The sequence below is a fragment of the Gorilla gorilla genome, chromosome 6 (assembly GCF_029281585.2).
Source record: "Gorilla gorilla gorilla isolate KB3781 chromosome 6, NHGRI_mGorGor1-v2.1_pri, whole genome shotgun sequence".
Taxonomy (NCBI): Eukaryota; Metazoa; Chordata; class Mammalia; order Primates; family Hominidae; genus Gorilla; species Gorilla gorilla.
The window spans coordinates 110,239,016-110,258,201 of NC_073230.2; the positions used below are offsets into that span (position 1 = coordinate 110,239,016).

Here is a 19,186-nt window from a genome sequence, read left to right on the forward strand (position 1 = left end):
ACATATGGCCATTAAATATATGAAATGGGGCTTGTCCCAATTAAGGTGTGCTATAAATGTAAACTATACACTGGATTTTGAAGACTTAGTATTAAAATAATATTACAGTAACTTTTTTATTAATTATTAAAATGATAATATTTTGGATATATTGGGTAAAGAAAAATATTAAAATTACTTTCACATTTTTTCTTTTTTAATATGGCTAACTAGACAATTTTAAGATGATTGGCCAGGTGTGGTGGTTCATGCCTGTAATCTCAGTGCTTTGGGAGACCAAGGTAGGAGGAAGGCTTGAGGCTAGGAGTTCAAGACCAACCTGGCCAACATAGTGAGACCATGTCCCAAAAAAAAAAAAAAAAAAAAAACCCCATCTCCTTTAGCAAGGAAAAGAAAAGTAAAAACAAAAAAATTTAAATTCCATATATGTGGCTCATATCTGTGGTTTGCATTCCATTTTTACTAGATAGTGCTATTCTAAGGGATTTAATACATCCTTTAAATGGGATATACTCGTGAATTTAAAGTTTATGTTATAGTTACAAATGTTCAAATGCCTTCTTTTGGAAGCAGATGTATATTTGACATCAACAAATCATATGTGACTTTATAATTTCTTTCCGTCTGCTATCTGGCGCAGGTGGGAAATGTTCTGAGCTACACTGATAACACCTGAAGGGAAGAGTCACTGAAGGAAAGAGTGTCCAATTTCCTTTACATGAGCGAACCACCTTCCCTAGTCAGTCTGTGGACAGTTACATTTAGCAAAGATTTATCCTGTGCCTGTCTACATTAGCTGATGTGAATAAATGAATATTCAGTCAGAGTGACCTCTGAGGACTTGCAAACAAGTTTCAGGAAATGTTAGTCAAACTTAACTATCTGCATGACTTTCTGGAGAGCACTGGTGAATAATAAAGACAGTAAATTCAGAATGTATGTCATTGGAGATCATATTGTGAAACCAGCGTTAATTTAATTTACAACATATTTGAAATTCTTAGGTGGGGTTTGTTAAGAATAATTCAATTCCATGCATGAAAAAAAAAACAAACATTTCCACTTTTTGTACAGTTGTGGACTTTCTGAACATCACTTAAACACTGAATTTCTAAAAATTCAGCAATTTACTCTTCAGTATAAGTATTGATGACAGAACGCTATTTGGTATGTTTTTCTTATTTCTGACACATGTAAGATTAATGCTTTTTCACCACAAGAGAAAAAGACATTATCTTTCGAGGTCAGGGAGTTTCTGCATCTTGGTTTCAAGCTGCTAACTACATATGACATGATGAGGAAATGATACATTTTTGTTTTTTTCAGGACCAAATGTAAGCATCAGAGCTGCTTATAAAAATAATTTCAAAAATTGGTTGACAAAAGAATTCTGCAGTAAGAATTTCTGTCTTATTTTCTGGTAGAAAATCCAGTTTTAGAAAAGTAGAATATTTTCTGGGTTATATTTACTCACTTCATTTTATATTTACAAAATTTCTAATTTACTAACTATAGCTATATGACTACGATTCTTTTGCCATGGGTGACATGAGTTAGAATGGTTTTTGGTACTAGTTTTAACTCATTACTATCCCTTGTTTAATATGTTAAACATGTCTTAAAGTTTGAATTTGGGGTCCTTTGATGATTTATCCATTTCTATTAATATACATCTAAATCTCTGATGTGTATAAAATGATTGTTTACTTACAATCTGGCAAGTTTTCTAACATAATTATGATCAGCTGGAACCCTAAATCTTTTCTCTGTTTAATGTCAGAGTCAATTTTTGCAGGTGCTATTAAAGAGGCCAAGCATCAAACTATTTGCTTCATTTATAAAACTATAAAAACAAATATGATTCTCAACCATTTAAAGTTTGCCACATATCGTTTCCAACACGAAGACATATCCTCAAGCTCTCTGGGAATACCATTGATGAGCTGCGCTGTTTGCATGCCCCGTGGGTCCTGCAGGCAATCATCTCTCTTCTGCTGAACCACTATCCAAAATTCATTCTTTCCATTTACCAAAATGGGAAAAAAGGACTGAGAATATTGGGGAGGAATAGAAGTCATTACCTTAATCTGTGTGGTATCTTGAAGACAAGTATATTTATTACCTTTGTAAAACCCATCTCCACTTGGGAGCCATATGGAAGGATCTATCGTTATTTGATATAAAACCTACACATATTATTTATACACCAAAAGGATTGAAACAACAGAGTAAGCATCTGAGTCTACAACTTAAAAAGCCAAATAAACTAAAGTAATAACAAATTATATGTTTCCATCATGAAAACTGATCTTGTTTAAAGAAAAAAGGTGTTGGAAGTAAGTGAAAGTATTTCAAAGTATCTGCTACTAGCATTTTTACATTTCCTCATACCTAAAATTAGTTTTCAGTGTCTTTCCTATTTCTTGTCATAATACTGGAATTTAAAAGCATAAAGAATATGGTGCACCTCAGAAAATAATATTTTGGTATCTATTGTCATTCAATGAAGACTGGAGGTACAAAAAAGGAAACAGTTTAAAATTCGTTGAAATCGTTTCATATTCCTGTTTTTCCCCTTAGCCTCACCACTAAATCAATGTGAAAAAATCTGGGAGGAATCAGAAGAAAGGTAAAATCATCACTTTAGAAACTTAAAATACAACTCTTATGCAAAGGTCAATTGACTACAGAGAAAGCAGAAGAATTATTCCACGATGGTTTCAAGTACAGTACATGAAAAGTTATTTAGAAAGCTATTCTCATTGCTTTCAGATGACCTAGGGACAGGTCTGCCTAAAAATGGGTAAGGGATTAGGTTTTGCAAGGACTTTGCCTGGCAGGTTTAGCTCATAATTAGTCTCTCTCCCTTTGCAATAAATTGTGTGAGTGTCCTGTGTAAATGGGCATTTATTAAATGTTTCTATTACAAAATAAATTACTGACAATGGGCTATTCTTTTTATTCACATTTTTGGAAAAGTTTTCTTTCTTTTTTTTTTTTTTTTTTTTTTTGAGATGGAGTCTTGCCCTGTCACCAGGCTGGAGTGCAGTGGCGTGATCTTGGCTGACCGCACCCTCCGCCTCCCAGGTTCAAGCGATTCTCCTGTCTCAGCCTCCTGAGTAGCTGGGACTACAGGCACATGCCACCATGCCCACCTAATTTTTGTATTTTTAGTAGAGACGGAGTTTCACCATGTTGGCCAGGATGGTCTCTATCTCTTGACCTCATGATCTGCCCGCCTCAGCCTCCCAAAGTCCTGGAATTACAGGCGTGAGCCACGGCACCCGGCCAATTTTTCTATTTGTATAACAGAGTACATTCATCCTGTTCCACATTTTCATAGCCCCACCTTTAGGAAAAAAAGAATCTGTTCATAGGTAGTTAAAAAACTGAAGAATAAGTCAGGGTCCTGAAATGACTTTCTCTCTTATTTTGCAGGCATTGATTACAAAGAAGACTATGTAAATTTATAGATTTTCCAAATATCACAGAATTAAGGGGACAATTTTATGTATCATTTTGTTGTACTCAATAAGTTAGTGGAATTTGATATTAAGCTTACAAGAAACTGCTAATGTATAGATCATTCTTCACAAGTACAAACATATTCCGTGAAAAGTGCTCTAGAAAAGCCTGCACTCTCCTTAAAATACAAACACACACACACTTATTTTTAAAGGAGTGGATGGAAAAAAATTCCTAAAATGTCCTTGCTGTATGCTTTGGTAGCAATTTTGCCTTTCCCTTTTGAAACTGATGCATTTGTGTTCATTGACTGTGGCTTTGAATGAAGTTCTCCTCTATGAGTTCTGGGCAGGTTGCGATTGCATCACACATTTTTTTCTCTTAAAAGGCAACAGCGTATTTTCAAAAGAGATGAGGTTCTTAAGTCAAAGAGATACAAGTTTTCCACTTGCTTTATATATAATATTAGGAAATAGTTTAACGTCTTAGTCTCTATTTTCTTAACTGCATAGGCAGAATGACTTCATGCTGTATTGTGATGAATAAATACCAAAAGTAGCACCCTATTTTGAGCATCTACTCTGATCTAGTCACGTCATATATCCTTTTAGTATCATTAATCTATATAACAGCACTGTGGGGTAAGAGTTATTCTACTCCCCATTTGATACAAGAATACTTATGTAAAATGCCCATGACGGTGTGCAGGTTAGCACATTGTAGCAGTCATAGTGGTAATAACAGTAGTAATAGTTATAGTTGCTTTTGTGACTGTGGTCATCTTACATCCCCACTTTCTCACTTTAACTGAATTGATTTAAGGATATAAAGAGGTAGTGAGATTAGGGGACACAGGATTCAAAGTCAGGTTTATCTCACTAGGATTTATGCTGTTAAGCATTACACCATATTGTTGTGGGTTTGTGGAGGTTTTGTTTTTTCGTCTGTTTTAATTTTAGATTTTCTATATCCAGGCACTATGCATATAGGCACTTCATCCTTAGGGAACAATTTTTCCAAATTGTATTTTAAAACAATTTTGATATTTTTTTCTGAAAACATACTGGTACGTTACCTAAAAGGCACATTTTATCCTTGATACATTTATTTGTATACACTTATATCAGGAAGTCAGTTCAATGAGTTAGCTGCCTGACTGCTTGGCTAATTCTTCAACCATTGGTCTAGGTATTTCTGGTTTCCTGGTTCTTATGCAATGAGATAAAAACGTTGGCTTAGGGTAGCTTATTCTCTATGAATTACATTTGTCAAGTGTAGTAAGAGTATGGATTATTTATGTGCTTCCTTTATATTGCTATTATTGCCAATAAAGATAATCTTAATGTCTTAACTAATGATTCATATTTTTACATATAAAATTTAATCTGGTGTATTTCACACACTTATAGAAATAGAATATTGTTGTATAATTTATAGTCATATCATATACCAATAGGTATAATTAGTAATATAAATTTAGCAGGATCTGTTATTTAGTATTTATTTTTAGCCTGTGCTATGCATTTATGTCTAACTAGTAAAAGGTTTTTTTTACTTCAGGGAAATTTAAAATTGACAAGACAAATAGGGAAAAAAAAAACCACTGAAGCGTGATCCATTTTGCTTAGTACTATGTATTAAAGGTATTAAAGATATTAGAATACTACCTTAAAATCATGTATCATTTATTGAGATATGCATAGATTATTTAGTTTTACATTATGCTTATTAGATAAGAAGTATGTGTTGAGATTCCATAGAAAGCATAGCAACATACTGAAAGCTGTGCTACCCTTTAGGAATGCTGAAATATAAAAGTTCATTGATACCAGGGAGCAACTGTTCATTTTTGTTTGCTCAGAATTTGTCTGGTACATATAGAGGTCTGATTCATTTTAAATGCTCTAAATCAAATTACATAGTAACATTTAGCAAAGTGTATATATTATCCACTTTGCCAACTGTAAAAGAAAAGTTATATACTTACAGTATGTGGATAAGAACCACTTTACAACTTAATTTTTTTCTTGCATTACTCTCTTACTGTGAATATCTATAGTGATGAGCAATGGCATTATTGGCACAGCTAGCCTTCAGAATATTTGCTCACTTTATGCCAGCATGAAGTTTACACTGCCGTTAAAACCACTGCGATTTTTACAGTTTTTTTTAATAAAGCTCTTTCTCATACATTCTTACTTCGTCTTCACAACAACCCAGTGAGAAGGCAAACGGAGTGGAGATTTGTCATTTCTACCTGCCAGCATTCCAAGGCCCTTTCTACCGGGGCGGGGTAGTGGGGGGAGGGAGAGGTTCTTTCTACCTGGGGAGGCCCCTGAGATAAAATCTGTGGATGGTAGGGCTCCACCTCCCTCTCCCTCTACTGAAATCAAAGGAGAGTGCACATCTCTTCTACTTCCTTGGCAGCCCAGGTGCTCTCACGTGATGGAGGCTCAGCCAATGAGATGATCCTGCCTGGGATTTTTTTTTTTCCCCAGAAATGAGTGAATCAGAGCAGCTGAGGACAGTTTGGAGCCCATTCTCATGGAGGCAGTTTGCACTGTGGTTTGTCCCTTTGGCAGTAGAACCATCTGGAGATTTCAGGGCTATCAAAGGCAACATAAGTGTCTGGAGTGGGCTCCTTTGTTTCTGCCATTTTTTCTCAAGGTTTTTCGGCTTTTCCCCTTGATATGGCTTGGCTGTGTCCCCACCAAAAATCTCATCTTGAATTGTAATCCCCATAATCCCCACATGTCAAGGGAGAGACCAGGTGGTGGTAATTGAATCATGGAGGCAGTTTCCCCCATCCTGTTCTGGTGATAGTGGTGAGTTCTCACAAGATCTGATAGTTTTATAAGTATTTGGTAGTTCCTCCTGTGTTCATTCTCCCTCCTGCTGCCTTGTGAAGAAGGGGCTTGCTTTCCCTTTTGCCATGATTGTAAGTTTCCTGAGGCCTCCACAGACTTGTGAAAATGTGAGTCAGTTAAACCCCTTTCCTTTCTAAATTACCCAGTCTTGGGCAATGTTTTTTTTTTTTTTTTTTTTTTTTTTTTTGAGATGGAGTCTTGCTCTGTTGCCCAGGCTGGAGTGCAGTGGCGCAATCTCAGCTCACTGCAACTTCCGCCTCCCAGGTTCACGCCATTCTCCTGCCTCAGACTCCATTCTCCTGCCTCAGACTCCAGAATAGATGGGCCTACGGGCGTCGGGCAGTTCTTTATAGCAGCATGAGAACGGACTAATATATCTCTCAACTAGCCATCTTATATATTTATATAGCACATCCCTATCACATTTAACTTGAGTAGGCTGTGGTTTTTTGCAGCCCAGAACACAGGTGATTAGAACAATTACTGCTCTTCCCAACTTACAGATGAAGAAATTGAGCCTTACAAAGGTTAAGTAACTTGCTTGTAGTTATATAAAAAAGCCAAGCCTAAATTCTATGTCTTCTGGTTAATGGTCGTTCCTTTCACAGCACGCCTTTTACCCAGATGTGTTTAGTGACCTTTGCAGACAGTGAGGTGTGCTTCCTTCCTCCTGTATATCTCCTCCATTGCAGTGCTTTCTCCTATTTCCTGTTATAATGCTTTTCTGTTTGACATCAAATTTGGTCTCCCTTAGTGGACTGTTGAGCATCTTGGAAGACAAGGATTTTATTGTATTCATCCTTTTTCTCTCAAACATATACTGGAGTGCCTGGGTGCATAACTTAGTACCAATAAAGATTTTAATGAGTGAGCAAATAAGTGCATAAATTACTCAATTAACTGAAAACACTGATATGGGTTCAAAGTTGGTGCTATAAGATTGATTTCAAAAAAATATGACCTACGTTCTTTACCAATCTAAATTTTAGGATATTTTAAATAAAGTGTTTTACCTTGAACATATCAAGATGTTCACAGCCGGGTGCAGTGGCTCATGCCTGTAATCCCAGCACTTTGGGGGGCCGAGGCAGGCGGATCATTTGAGGTCAGGAGTTTGAGATCAGCCTGGGCAACATGGCAAAACCCTATCTCTACTAAAAATACAAAAATTAGCCAGAACTGGTGGCGCACACCGGTAGTCCCAGCTACTCAGGAGGCTGAGGCACAAGAATTGCTTGAGCCTAGGAGGCGGAGGTATCAGTCCGCCAAGATTGCACCATTGCCCTCCAGCCTGGGCAACAGAGCAAGACTCTGTCTCAATAAAGTGAAATAATAAAGATGATCACTTAATAAACATTTATTCCATGATTATATGCTAGGTTTTAATATGCGAATAAATAAGAATGATTCTCTTTTCAAAAAAGTGCTGCAGATGGATGGGTGAAACAGATGATTCCATAGCTCAGATAATGGAGCTATGGGCAAAAAAAAGCTGTGGTAATCTGAAGAGTGAATAGACCAGCAGGCGCACTGTCAGCAGCCATGGGAACCACTAGACTGGCACGGGGATACAGCTCTAGGCAGGATGCTGTGCACATCAAGGACAATAGCCATAATCTTTTGAAAGCTACAGAATAGCAGAACGTGCTTTGCCTTTTCAGAATAGTGTGAGATTACCCCACTACAAAAAAATTACCTGTACTCTTAACATAATTATTTTTTAAAAGGTTATAATCAAGTCTTGTTATAAAAAATTCGGATAATTTAAAAATTAACTACGTACCGCTTGGGAATAACACATAAGACTATATTTTGGTTTGGCACAAAGATGAGAATAAAGATAGATCTATATCTCTAAGCATTAAGGTCCAATGCAACAGAAGGAACAAATAAATATGTATATATATAGAGAGAGACACATAGATAGAAAACCATATATATATGTGTCTATGTATGTACATATAAAATAGGATAAAAATGTGTTAATATAATTTCCATTCTTCACAAATTATGTACATGGTAGAAGAAATATTTAACTCCAAGAATGTTTTGGTATTGTTTGCAGACAATTACTACGGTACCCCAAAGCCGCCAGCAGAACCAGCACCATTATTGTTAAATGTAACAGACCAGATACTTCCAGGAGCCACTCCAAGTGCTGAAGGAAAACGGAAGAGGAATAAATCAGTGAGCAACATGGAGAAAGCCAGTATAGAGCCTCCTGAGGAGGAAGAGGAAGAGAGGCCTGTGGTCAATGGAAATGGAGTAGTAGTAACACCAGGTTAGTCATTTACATTTTTTATGGCTTCATAAATTTACTGTTTTAGATCTAAGATATATATGTACACATATACACAGTAAGATATATATACAGATACATAGTAAGGTAAATATATACATATATATTTCTTACATCTGTGTGTTCACGTGTAATTATTATAATTATCTTCAAAGGGAGAATATTATGATATCAAATGGAAAGGACTTGGAATTAAAGAAGTTGAAAGAATATGCCAAAAACATTTTTGGCATATTTTTTCAACTACTTTAATTTTTTATTTCAATTATATAATATTAGTAGCAATATAGTGAATGATTGAAACTTCTATAAGATATTGCAAGTCTTATATATGGTTGTGTAAAGTTTTGAGCTCTTTGTTAATTAATATTAGAGAAAATCTATTCTTCGAAATCTTGCTATGCTTGCAGTTCTCTCAGTAGAGGTTATGTCCTGTGATCTAGTTTACAATTTCAATGAATATAATTTTCAAAATCGCTACAACTGCAGAATGCCCATATATTTGTTTCTTTTTCCTTGCCACCTGATCTGGAAACATGAAGAATGTATCTTTATACATTAACAATGTGAAGCCACTACCTTGTACAAGCAAAATAATAGCTGTGCCCTTGATTTATGATCATTGTACCACATATGTGAAGAATTAGACACAAATATAAAATGTGCTTGTGCAAAGTATGGATTTGCATTTTTCTTATTACTTAATAGAGCATCAGAAATAGATTTTTAAAATAAAATTATTCATAATTAAATATTACCAAAACAACAACAAAACTATGGCATTTTGGTAGCCTCTTGGAATAAGTTTCCAAAATTTCATTTTATTATTTATTTTTTAATGGTAGCATAGCAGTGGGCATTAAAAAAATCTAAGGTCCATATTTAAAGCTCTTAAAAAACTGTTAGCGTGTGTACCTTTCATACATATTATTCTTAAGATATTTCTTATTACCACTTTGATGTCTATATTTTCATGTTTATTGTGCTGTTTCTCTACTAACACAGTATTGGAATTTTTATGCTGTTATTTTTATCAAGGAACTAACATAGTATTGGAATTTTTATGCTGTTATTTTTATCAGCGAAAAACTTCATAAGCTTACTTTTTATCTTCCTTTTTCAAAATGCCTATAAAAGTGTTCTTCATTGAACATAAGATGAACATAAGGAGACCAAAAATCGAATTTGTGCTAATCATGGTATAAAACCTAAGGTGCTTTCATCTTGATTACTCAGAGGAGGACAACCTCCTCCCTTAATATATGTGAGTTAAAATATATTAACGGACTCTAGCATCATTGATTTCTAGATACAAATGCTAAAAATCACTATAAGTAATGTAACTTGTCTCCTATGAAATGATGTGGCAATTTTCAAGCAATTAGATACCTTCCTCTTTTTTGATTCTTAAGTATCTGTGTCAAAATATTTGCTTTTAATTATATAATTTCATTAGAATTAAATCGATAGTACATAGTTTTCTTAGCTCATCTTTGATATGAGAAGCCGAACAACTCAGCTGGGTTGAAGCAATAACCACAAAAGAAGCAGAGGCTGGGGTCAGGTAACATTTGCAAAATTTCTTACTGGTTAACATCTTGTGGTTAAAAATGTAAAAAGTATATTCCTGCTAAACCAGGATCATTGATCCCTATTTCATTTCTTATCTGTGTAGAGCAAATAAAGTGAAGTATTCTTGATCCACAGACTTTTAAACTAGAAACTTGTTTAATTATGGGGCTTACTGAATCTAGAAAGCCAAATTTCCTTCTATTCATACCTTATGCATAAGGATGATGTGCTTTTATGGTTAGGAGGCCTTCATCACCCCCAGAGAAACTGGATAAAACTGAACTGTTCTTGATCAACCCTAGCCATATGACTGTCTCTGGATTCCTCAGCATGATGATAGTAGAGAACAACTGTTAGCCAACTCTAGGTTTTCAAGACAGTCAATGGATACTGCCAACAGTGGCTCTGTAAATAAGCCTGCTGGACAAGTGGCCCTTATACTGTGCTTTTCTTTCCTGTTATGGGGAGATGAGAGATATCCAAATCAGGCAGCCCTTCACCCACTGTTCAAAAATGAGCCCAACAGTCTCAAACCAAAAAATGGTCCATCATCCAGTATTAGAAGTCCTTTGACAATCCCAGTCCTTGAAATGTCTTTGTTTCTCTTTACGTTTATTGAGTAGAGACTTTAGGAGTTTCTTTGACCTCCTCTGATATACATTTCCCAACTCTTCACCTTTTGAAACTCATCACATTGGTTTTTTTTTTTTTTTTTTTTTTTTTTTTAGCACAGTGTCTCTCCCCTGCCTTCGTGTTCTTCACATTCTTCACATTCACCAGACACCAGATTTCAAAGAAGACTGAGAAACATGTTCCTAGCCAGGTGCAGAGGCTCATGCCTGTAATCCCAGCACTTTGGGAGGTCAAGGCAGGCGGATCACTTTTATAGGAGTTTGAGACCAGCCTGGGCAACATGGCAAAACCCCATCTCTGCAAAACACACAAACACAAAAATTAGCCAGGCATGGTGGCACGCACCTGTAGTCCCAGCTTCCTGGGAGGCTGAGGTGGGAGAATCACCTGAGCCCAAGGAGGTCAGGGTCAAGGTTGCAATGAGCCATGATGGTGCCACTGCACTTCAGCCTGGGCAACAGAGTGAGACCTCGTCTCAAACAGACAAAAAGAGAGAGAGAGAAACATGTCACTTAAATTCTAGTTAACACTGCCCTATATCAACTAACTATAGTAATAATTAATATCAGACTTCAATTCAGAGCATAAATATTATAATCAATGAGGCACATTTGGAGAATATAAAAAACATATTGAGGTAACATTATTCCATTACGAAGGAATATTGATAATAGTAATAAGCAATAAAATAATCCACTTCTTTTGAATGCTTATCATGCTTTAGGAGTGGCCTAACCTCATTATAGGTATTAGTTCATTTAACTATCTTAACTGTCCCATTAACTAGGTACTACTTTACAGATTAGGAAACCGAGATACTTTGCCTAGTAACTGGAGTTCATATGTAGGAAAACTTGGTCCACAATCCATATGTGTGGCTGCCATGCTATACTGAGTCTTACATAACGAAATACAAGCATAAATATATTTCTTAGTGATATATAAACGTATAACCACTATTTTACCTGTATATCTTTCAAAGTGGCATTATAAATTTCTAATTACCAAAAACTTCATATTGCTTTTATTTCCTGAAATCATGTACAGTGAACTTACATCCTTCTGTGGGTATAAAAAATTCCTAGTTTTTAAAATTCTGTGCATGTATAAGCATCAAATCTACCAATATTTGGCTTTATATATATTTAACCAAAACTTTGCTCTAAGTAAATAAAGGTTGTAGGTGATTCCTCGGTTTATATCTGATACCTATTTTTTTTTCATCTTTTCTCCTTTGAACTAGAGATTATACTTAAACTGCAGTTTTCTTTTTCTCTCAGACCTTATCTATATAAACTCAATGACCACCTTTAAATATATAAGTTCTCCAGGAAGTTCTGCTAACATTATCAATGTTATCGAAATTCACATGACATGTGAATATTTATTTTACTGAGTGTTCTTTCCTTCTGCTCAAAATTGCACCAGACACGTAGAGTTAGCCCATGGCACCTAGTAAAACCATATAATGATTTTTCAGTGTCAGGACAGAAATATTTCTCCCTCTGTCACACATTGCCTTAGTAGTGGAAATCAATACAATTCTATCCTTAGATATGTGGTTTTATCCTTGTCAATAATAAAAAATTAGAAACATAAAAATAAATAATAATGGCCACTCTCCTCTAATGGATACAAACAACGTACCAGGCATATAATACATATATTATCTCTAATCCCATAATAATTCTATACTTATTTTATGAATGAGATACTGAAATTTTGCTTAAAGTCCTTAACTAAAGTAAAAGTTTATTTACTGGCAGAGTTGAGATTTGGACCTAGTAATACCTGAACTCATCCGCTCTCCAACACATGTCCCAGAACTGTTAACCATGTCAAAGACAAAGGGACTTCTGACCTCGCCAAAGTAAATCGCAACCCTGCAGCTTAGAGGATTTAGTCTACATTGTATTCCATTGTATTTGTCTTTTACTAGGCTCACAGCAGTGATGTTAGATTTAATGACAAGTACGGTGTATCCTTACATCATCTTACAGATTGTTTTTGAACCGATGTTTAAAATTTATATCCCCCGGAAACCTTAACATTAACATCACCTATATTTAGATATTTTCATCTTTCTGTTTATCTTGTTAGAGTTGATGTCAGCCCCATGGCTTCAAATTCTATAGATTTATCTGCACCCTTCACTGCTCTCCTGTGTTTAAGGTATATTTCTAACTGTTGCCCACTGGACAGCATCACCTAAGCATTACTTCTGCAACTTAAATGCAACACATTTCGCTTAAACTCTTCTCCCACAGAACAAGCAAGCAAACCAATTCACAAAGCCCTTTACCTGATTTCTCTAATTCTACTTTTCACCCATATTCCTCAGAATTATCATTTTGTTTCTTTTCCCCAGTCTTGGTATCGTTTATTAGGCACAAAAGGGCCTTTGGCTCCCATCCTTGCCTTCGAAATATCACTGCACCATCCTAGAGCACTGCCTTACTAACTCATTTGTGGAATATAGTTCCCTAAGGGATTTGTATGCCTCCAGGATCCTTCCTGATCCAATTACCTTTTATTCCACCATAGGTAAAAATTCCTGAACCAAAACTAGGTCATGGCAGGGCATGATGACTCACACGTGTAATCCCAGCACTTTGTGGGGCTGAGGCGGGTAGATCATTTGAGGTTAGGAATTCAAGACCAGCCTGGGCAACATGACAAAATCCTGTGTCTACAGAAAATATAAAAATTAGCCAGACCTGGTGGTACACATCTGTAGTCCCCGCTCCTTGGGAGGCTTAGGTGGGAGGATCACTTGAGCCCAGGAAGGTCAAGGCTGCAAGGAGCCGTGATTATGCCTCTGCACTCCAGCCTGGGTAACAGAGTGAGACCCTATCCCAACAAACAACAACAACAACAAAAACAGGTCATGCAACTATCCTCAAAACTTGAATGAGCTTCTGTTTCCATTGGTTCAAATTCCTCAGGTAGCAACTCAGGTCCTCTTACATTTGACAAGAACATCTCTGTTAGCACGGGCTCCCATTAATCCCGTATATAAACTCCTTTCTCTCATCCACACTACACACGCAAAACATTTTCGCCTGTGTGATCAGACCATTCCCACATATGAATTCTCTTTATTCAAAATCCAATAAAAATTTTTCTTATTTCCTGGGAATCCCTTGTTGACTTTTCACAATGAAAAGTAAAAAACTGATCATCTCTGAATGACAGTAATACAATTTGCACTTTTCATGTGTTTAGAAGGTATTAGCCTGGTACTTGTTGGTAACTTTTCATAATGTGCATGTCTGGCATCCCATATATATATTGTAAACATTATTAGAACAAGGACCTTTTTTTTTTTTTTTTTTTTTGAGATAGAGTTTCACTCTTGTTGCCCAGGCTGGAGTCCAATGGTGTGATCTCGGTTCACCAAAACCTCCGCTTCCCGTGTTCAAGCCATTCTCCAGCCTCAGCCTCCCAAGTAGCTGGGATTATAGGTGCCAGCCACCACACCTGGCTAATTTTGTATTTCTAGTAGAGATGGGGTTTCTCCATGTTGGTCAGGCTGGTCTTGAAATCCTGACCTCAGGTGATCCACCCGCCTCGGCCTCCCAAAGTGCTGGGATTCCAGGCTTGAGCCACAGCGCCTGGCCAAACAAGGACTTTTTTTTATTTTTCTGTTCGCCTGTTCAGCGATTAGCATATATCTTTAAATGTCTCAAGTACTTAGTAAATCTTTATTTTTTAGTCAATCTTGTCTAATCTCTAGAGGATGTCAGTTTTACTGTATCAACTGATTACACTCCTTTCATGCTCATTTTACACCATTCAGTATATTCAATATGCAGTGTTTCCTAAGTTTGAAGGATATATCCCCGATCCTATATTCCTTCAAAAGTTGTATAACTAAAAAAAAAAATATACAGAAGTGCATTTTAAAATACATATTCTTAGAGATGAGAATTAGCTAGCCTCCCTAGCTTTGGCAATACCAAAGATAGATAGATGGTTAATAGATAAGTCGACTGAATTTTTTAAAAGATTGAACTCTCCTTCAGGAAAGCAAGATCATGTAAACCAGAGTAATTAGGTTAAGCTTTCTTGGATTTCTTTTATTTCATGAGTTACCTGCTAAACTTTTCCGGAAAGTAATTCACTATTATCTTGTAGCTTCCCCTCACAAGCTATTAGTAAGCCTAGTGCAAAGAATTAGAAATGCACATATATTTTAAAAGCATTTAAATCTCTCTGTTACTACAGACACACACACACACAATGCCAAGAGGAACAGGGCCCATGAGAGCTACCTTCGCCAACAAAGAGAATACAGTATGTGTACACAGAGCTGCCTTCTCCAGGCCCCCAAGCCTGCAATTAGTGCAAATGAACTGCATCTCCCAGAGAGCAAACAGAGTGTCCCTTATGTGATCACCGAGTGTCCTCGGCAATGATCTCAGTTCACCATTAGGGACCCGCATCCAGGTCCTGTGCTGCTTGGCACGCTGACTGTGCATGCACCATCAGTCCTGGTTCTGTGAATGAGACCCTGTCACTGTCAGAAGAATTATGTCCTCCCTAGTGAATCTCGCTGTTTTCCTGTAAATAATGCCCCACTCTGAAACCACCCCAACGCCTATGCCCTGCTTATTTTTGTGTGGGTTCACAGAGACTGCGATTTGTGTATCTACCCAGATATTTATCTTTTTTGAGCGGGGTGAGAAGGGCTTAATTTTATGATCTTGTTCCCAGAGTACTGGGGTTTTATCTCTCCATTGAATGGGAAAATTTCTGGGGCTAGTTTAAATTAGCCTTCTAAAATTAGATATTCCATCTATAAATGACCGGCATTCCATCTTTTCTTGAAAGAATTATTTGAAAGTTATAACTGCTCTAATTGTAAAATGTTCTGACTGTCTAGGTGTAATTAAAAAGTAATGATATCACTTTAGAGTTTGTGGTGATTGTAATTATAATATTACTATTAATAATTTTATAATTATAATGGTAATTATATTACTATTAATATTAAACTATTATAGTGATTGTAAACATACCATTTTAGTAAGGGAAATCAGGACTCGTTTTAGAAGTGTCATTTTAAATCAAGGCACAGTCATGTTTCAGTTAAACTGAAAGTAATGGATGTGAACCTCTTTAGTCCTTTTTTGTTTGTTTGTTTGAGACAGTTTCACTCTTGTTGCCCAGGCTGGAGTGTAATGGAGTGATCTCAGCTCACTTCAACCTCTGCCTCCTGGGTTCAAGCAATTCTCCTGCCTCAGCCTCCCAAGTAGCTGGGATTACAGGCATGTGCCACCATGCACAGCTAATTTTGTATTTTTAGTAGAGATGGGGTTTCACCATGTTGGTCAGGCTGGTCTCCAACTCCTGACCTCAGCTGATCCACCCGCCTCAGCCTCACAAAGTGCTGGGATTACAGACGTGAGCCACCGCACCCGGCCCTCTTCATTTCTTAAACAGATTCAGCATTGCATGCACTCAACCTCTGGGGAGAGTGTTTCTCTCCTTCTCTGTAAGTTTACATAATTTGTGTGTGAGGGAGATTTGATCTATGAGTGAGGAAGGCAGAACAAGGACAACCAGCGTAGCACCTCAGGTTTCTCCAGCAGTTACAGAAAGCCCATGGAATTGTGAAAATGTTTAAGTTTCTTCAGGTTCTCCAGGCATTCTTAGAATCTAAGCTTTTTTTCTAATCACAGTCATATATTCTCTGTAGGTCTGATTTTCACCTGTGTCCCTGTGTTTCTTATAGTTCTCAGGAAAGTGATTATGATTGTTGGTGTGAAATCACAGCTACTTTATTGTCAGTGATGGCTCTAGTTATTTCTGGCTGAGGACTGGCCTTTCTCTCTGAAGAGGGCATAAGGTCTCTCTGAGCACCCATTCCTTCTACATGACTCTATCAATGGGAACAGCATTGTGATGTTTTTTCCCGTTTGACTTTTTGCCCTCATCAAAAAGTACGTTGACTCCAGTTTTGCCCCAAAGAATAGCTCTTGAATTATCAAGATCAAATTTAAAGTCTTCCTAATTTTCTCTTTCATCTCCTTTGAATTTCCTGGAACTTCAGAAAGTGGCTTCCTGTTTTATATAATACTATGCTCCTGATTAAAAAAAAATTGAAGGCAAGCTCTAAGAAATGTTGTGTGCGCATGTTCTTTATTTCATAACTTGCTGTGGTTTTTTTAAGTATGTCAACATTTGTATCAGTTTCTTTCACCCCAAAGTTTGTTAAGAATTTGGGGGACTTGTTTCTTTACAATAAATATCTTTAGATATTTTCTTCTCTCCTGTTAATCTAAAATAATTTCCTCTACTAATCTTTCTGTGATTCTTTTCAATTTAGTTTTAGGAAATGTTTTCCTTGTCACCTTCTACCCACAGACTTTGAATTTTCTATTTTCATAATTTTCCATATTGTTCTTTTAGTACTTCAAACAATTTATAACTAATTATGGGTTTTAGATATAGAAGCAAAATAATTGTGAGGCATGAAGTATGCATTCTCAGTAATTCACGTACCCCTGGCTAGACCCCTGAATAGAAGAGATGTAATTTGCTTATAAATGTTACATATATATTGAGAGGCCAAGGCAGGTGGATCACAAGGTCAGGAGTTCAAGACCAGCCTGGCCAACATGGCAAAACCCTGTCTCTACTAAAAATACAAAAATCAGCCCATCGTGGTGGCACGCCGCTGTAGTCCCAGTTACTCGGGAGACTGAGGCAAGAGAATCGCTTGAACCCGGGAGGCGGAGGTTGCAGTGAGCTGAGATCGCACCACTACACTCCAGCCTGGGCGATGGAGCAAGACTCTGTCTCAAAAATAAAATAAATTCTAAAAAATTACATATATAAATCATTTCTTCACAGGATTGGGGATTTCTGCTTCCTGGATTGAGGTATCATCCCAAAAATCAGAAGCATAGTTAACCATTACACTAACTTTCCCTAATTCTAATATCTCCTTCCAGACTTAACGTTTTCTCCCTGGCCTCAAATAATAAAGGGAAGCGGTTGTTTACATCTGCAAAAATATGGTATAGATATATTTGCCACACTGTTTAAAGGCCACACCCTCTTTATACTCATACCTTTTTTTTTTTTTTTAATTTATTTTTTTTGAGACGAAGTCTCGCTCCATCACCCAGGCTGGAGTGCAGTGGCACGATCTCCGCTCACTGAAAGCTCCGCCTCCCGGGTTCACGCCATTCACCTGCCTCAGCCTCCCTAGTAGCTGGGACTGCAGGCGCCCGCCACCACCCCTGGCTAATGTTTTTCTGGGTTTTTTTTCTTTTTTTTTCTTTTTTTTTTAGTAGAGACGGGGTTTCACCGTGTTAGCCAGTCTGGTCTCGATCTCCTGACCGTGTGATCCACCCACCTCGGCCTCCCAAAGTGCTGGGATTACAGGCATGAGCCACTGCGCCCGGCCTCATATCTTATATATTAATTATAATGAATTTTTTTTTTAGCACTTAGAACCACTTCAGAGCACTGAAGAGTCAAAAACTGACTAAAAGTCAATCATCAATTTGCATAGAAAAATCTCTGAAGGGTCAAAAAGATAGTTATTATTGCTAACTTGATGGCTAGAGCCCTGGATTTTAAAGCTTGCTTTGCACTGTTTTCCTCCATTGTGCTTCTGGATTTTGTACCATGTGCATGTTTCACTGTGTCAAAAAAAAAAAAAAAAAAAAAAATATATATATATATATATATATATATATATATATGATGGTGAGCAAAGAAAAGTCACTATACAATGTGCAAATATTTTAGTACCCATATTAGAATTCTTCTCATTTTAGAAGGTTTAGGAAAAGTAAGAAAATGGTTAAGAGCATTCTTTGAGCAATAATTGACAATCTGGACTTCTTTTGATCAAGTGACTGTGTAGAATGCGTGACTGCTCCCTTTCTGAAGACACTGAAATGTGTCCTACACTTTTCATTACAGAGTATAATCTATAGTACAGCCACGATGAAAAATCTATTATATAAGTTTACAAATAATTATATTAGAAATAAAATAATCATAATATCCCATATATAAAAATCAACACAATCATATTTTTCTTTTGTCCAAATATCAACCCTGAAGTGTTGATTTATTTACAAGAGCCTGTGGTTCAAATTCTAAGCCAGCTTCCAGCAGTGAAGCAAACAGTCCTCCCACCACAATCCAATAAAACCTTAGATCAATATAACAAACACACTTTTTAATGGGATTATTGGGTTTTCACAAAAGCATGGAGAAATCTTTAAGCCCCACCACATCCAACACAGTGGCCACTACCACAAATGAGCAGAAACCAGAGTGAGGAGGAGTCAGTTATAAGCAGACTAGAAAGCCAAAGTTGCCCCGG

The 19,186-nt window shown here is 36.7% G+C and overlaps 1 protein-coding gene across 13 annotated transcripts in view; it reads left to right on the forward strand.

The window, feature by feature from the left end:
• MAGI2 (membrane associated guanylate kinase, WW and PDZ domain containing 2) overlaps positions 1-19,186 on the forward strand; it is a 1,444,461-nt gene that overhangs the window by 931,711 nt on the left and 493,564 nt on the right. For all 13 annotated transcript variants that reach the window (XM_055347909.2, XM_031012777.3, XM_063708679.1 and 10 more), the window contains one exon: positions 8,398-8,613. In XM_055347909.2, the coding sequence (XP_055203884.1) occupies positions 8,398-8,613 (216 nt within the window). The remainder of the gene's footprint in view (positions 1-8,397; positions 8,614-19,186) is intronic.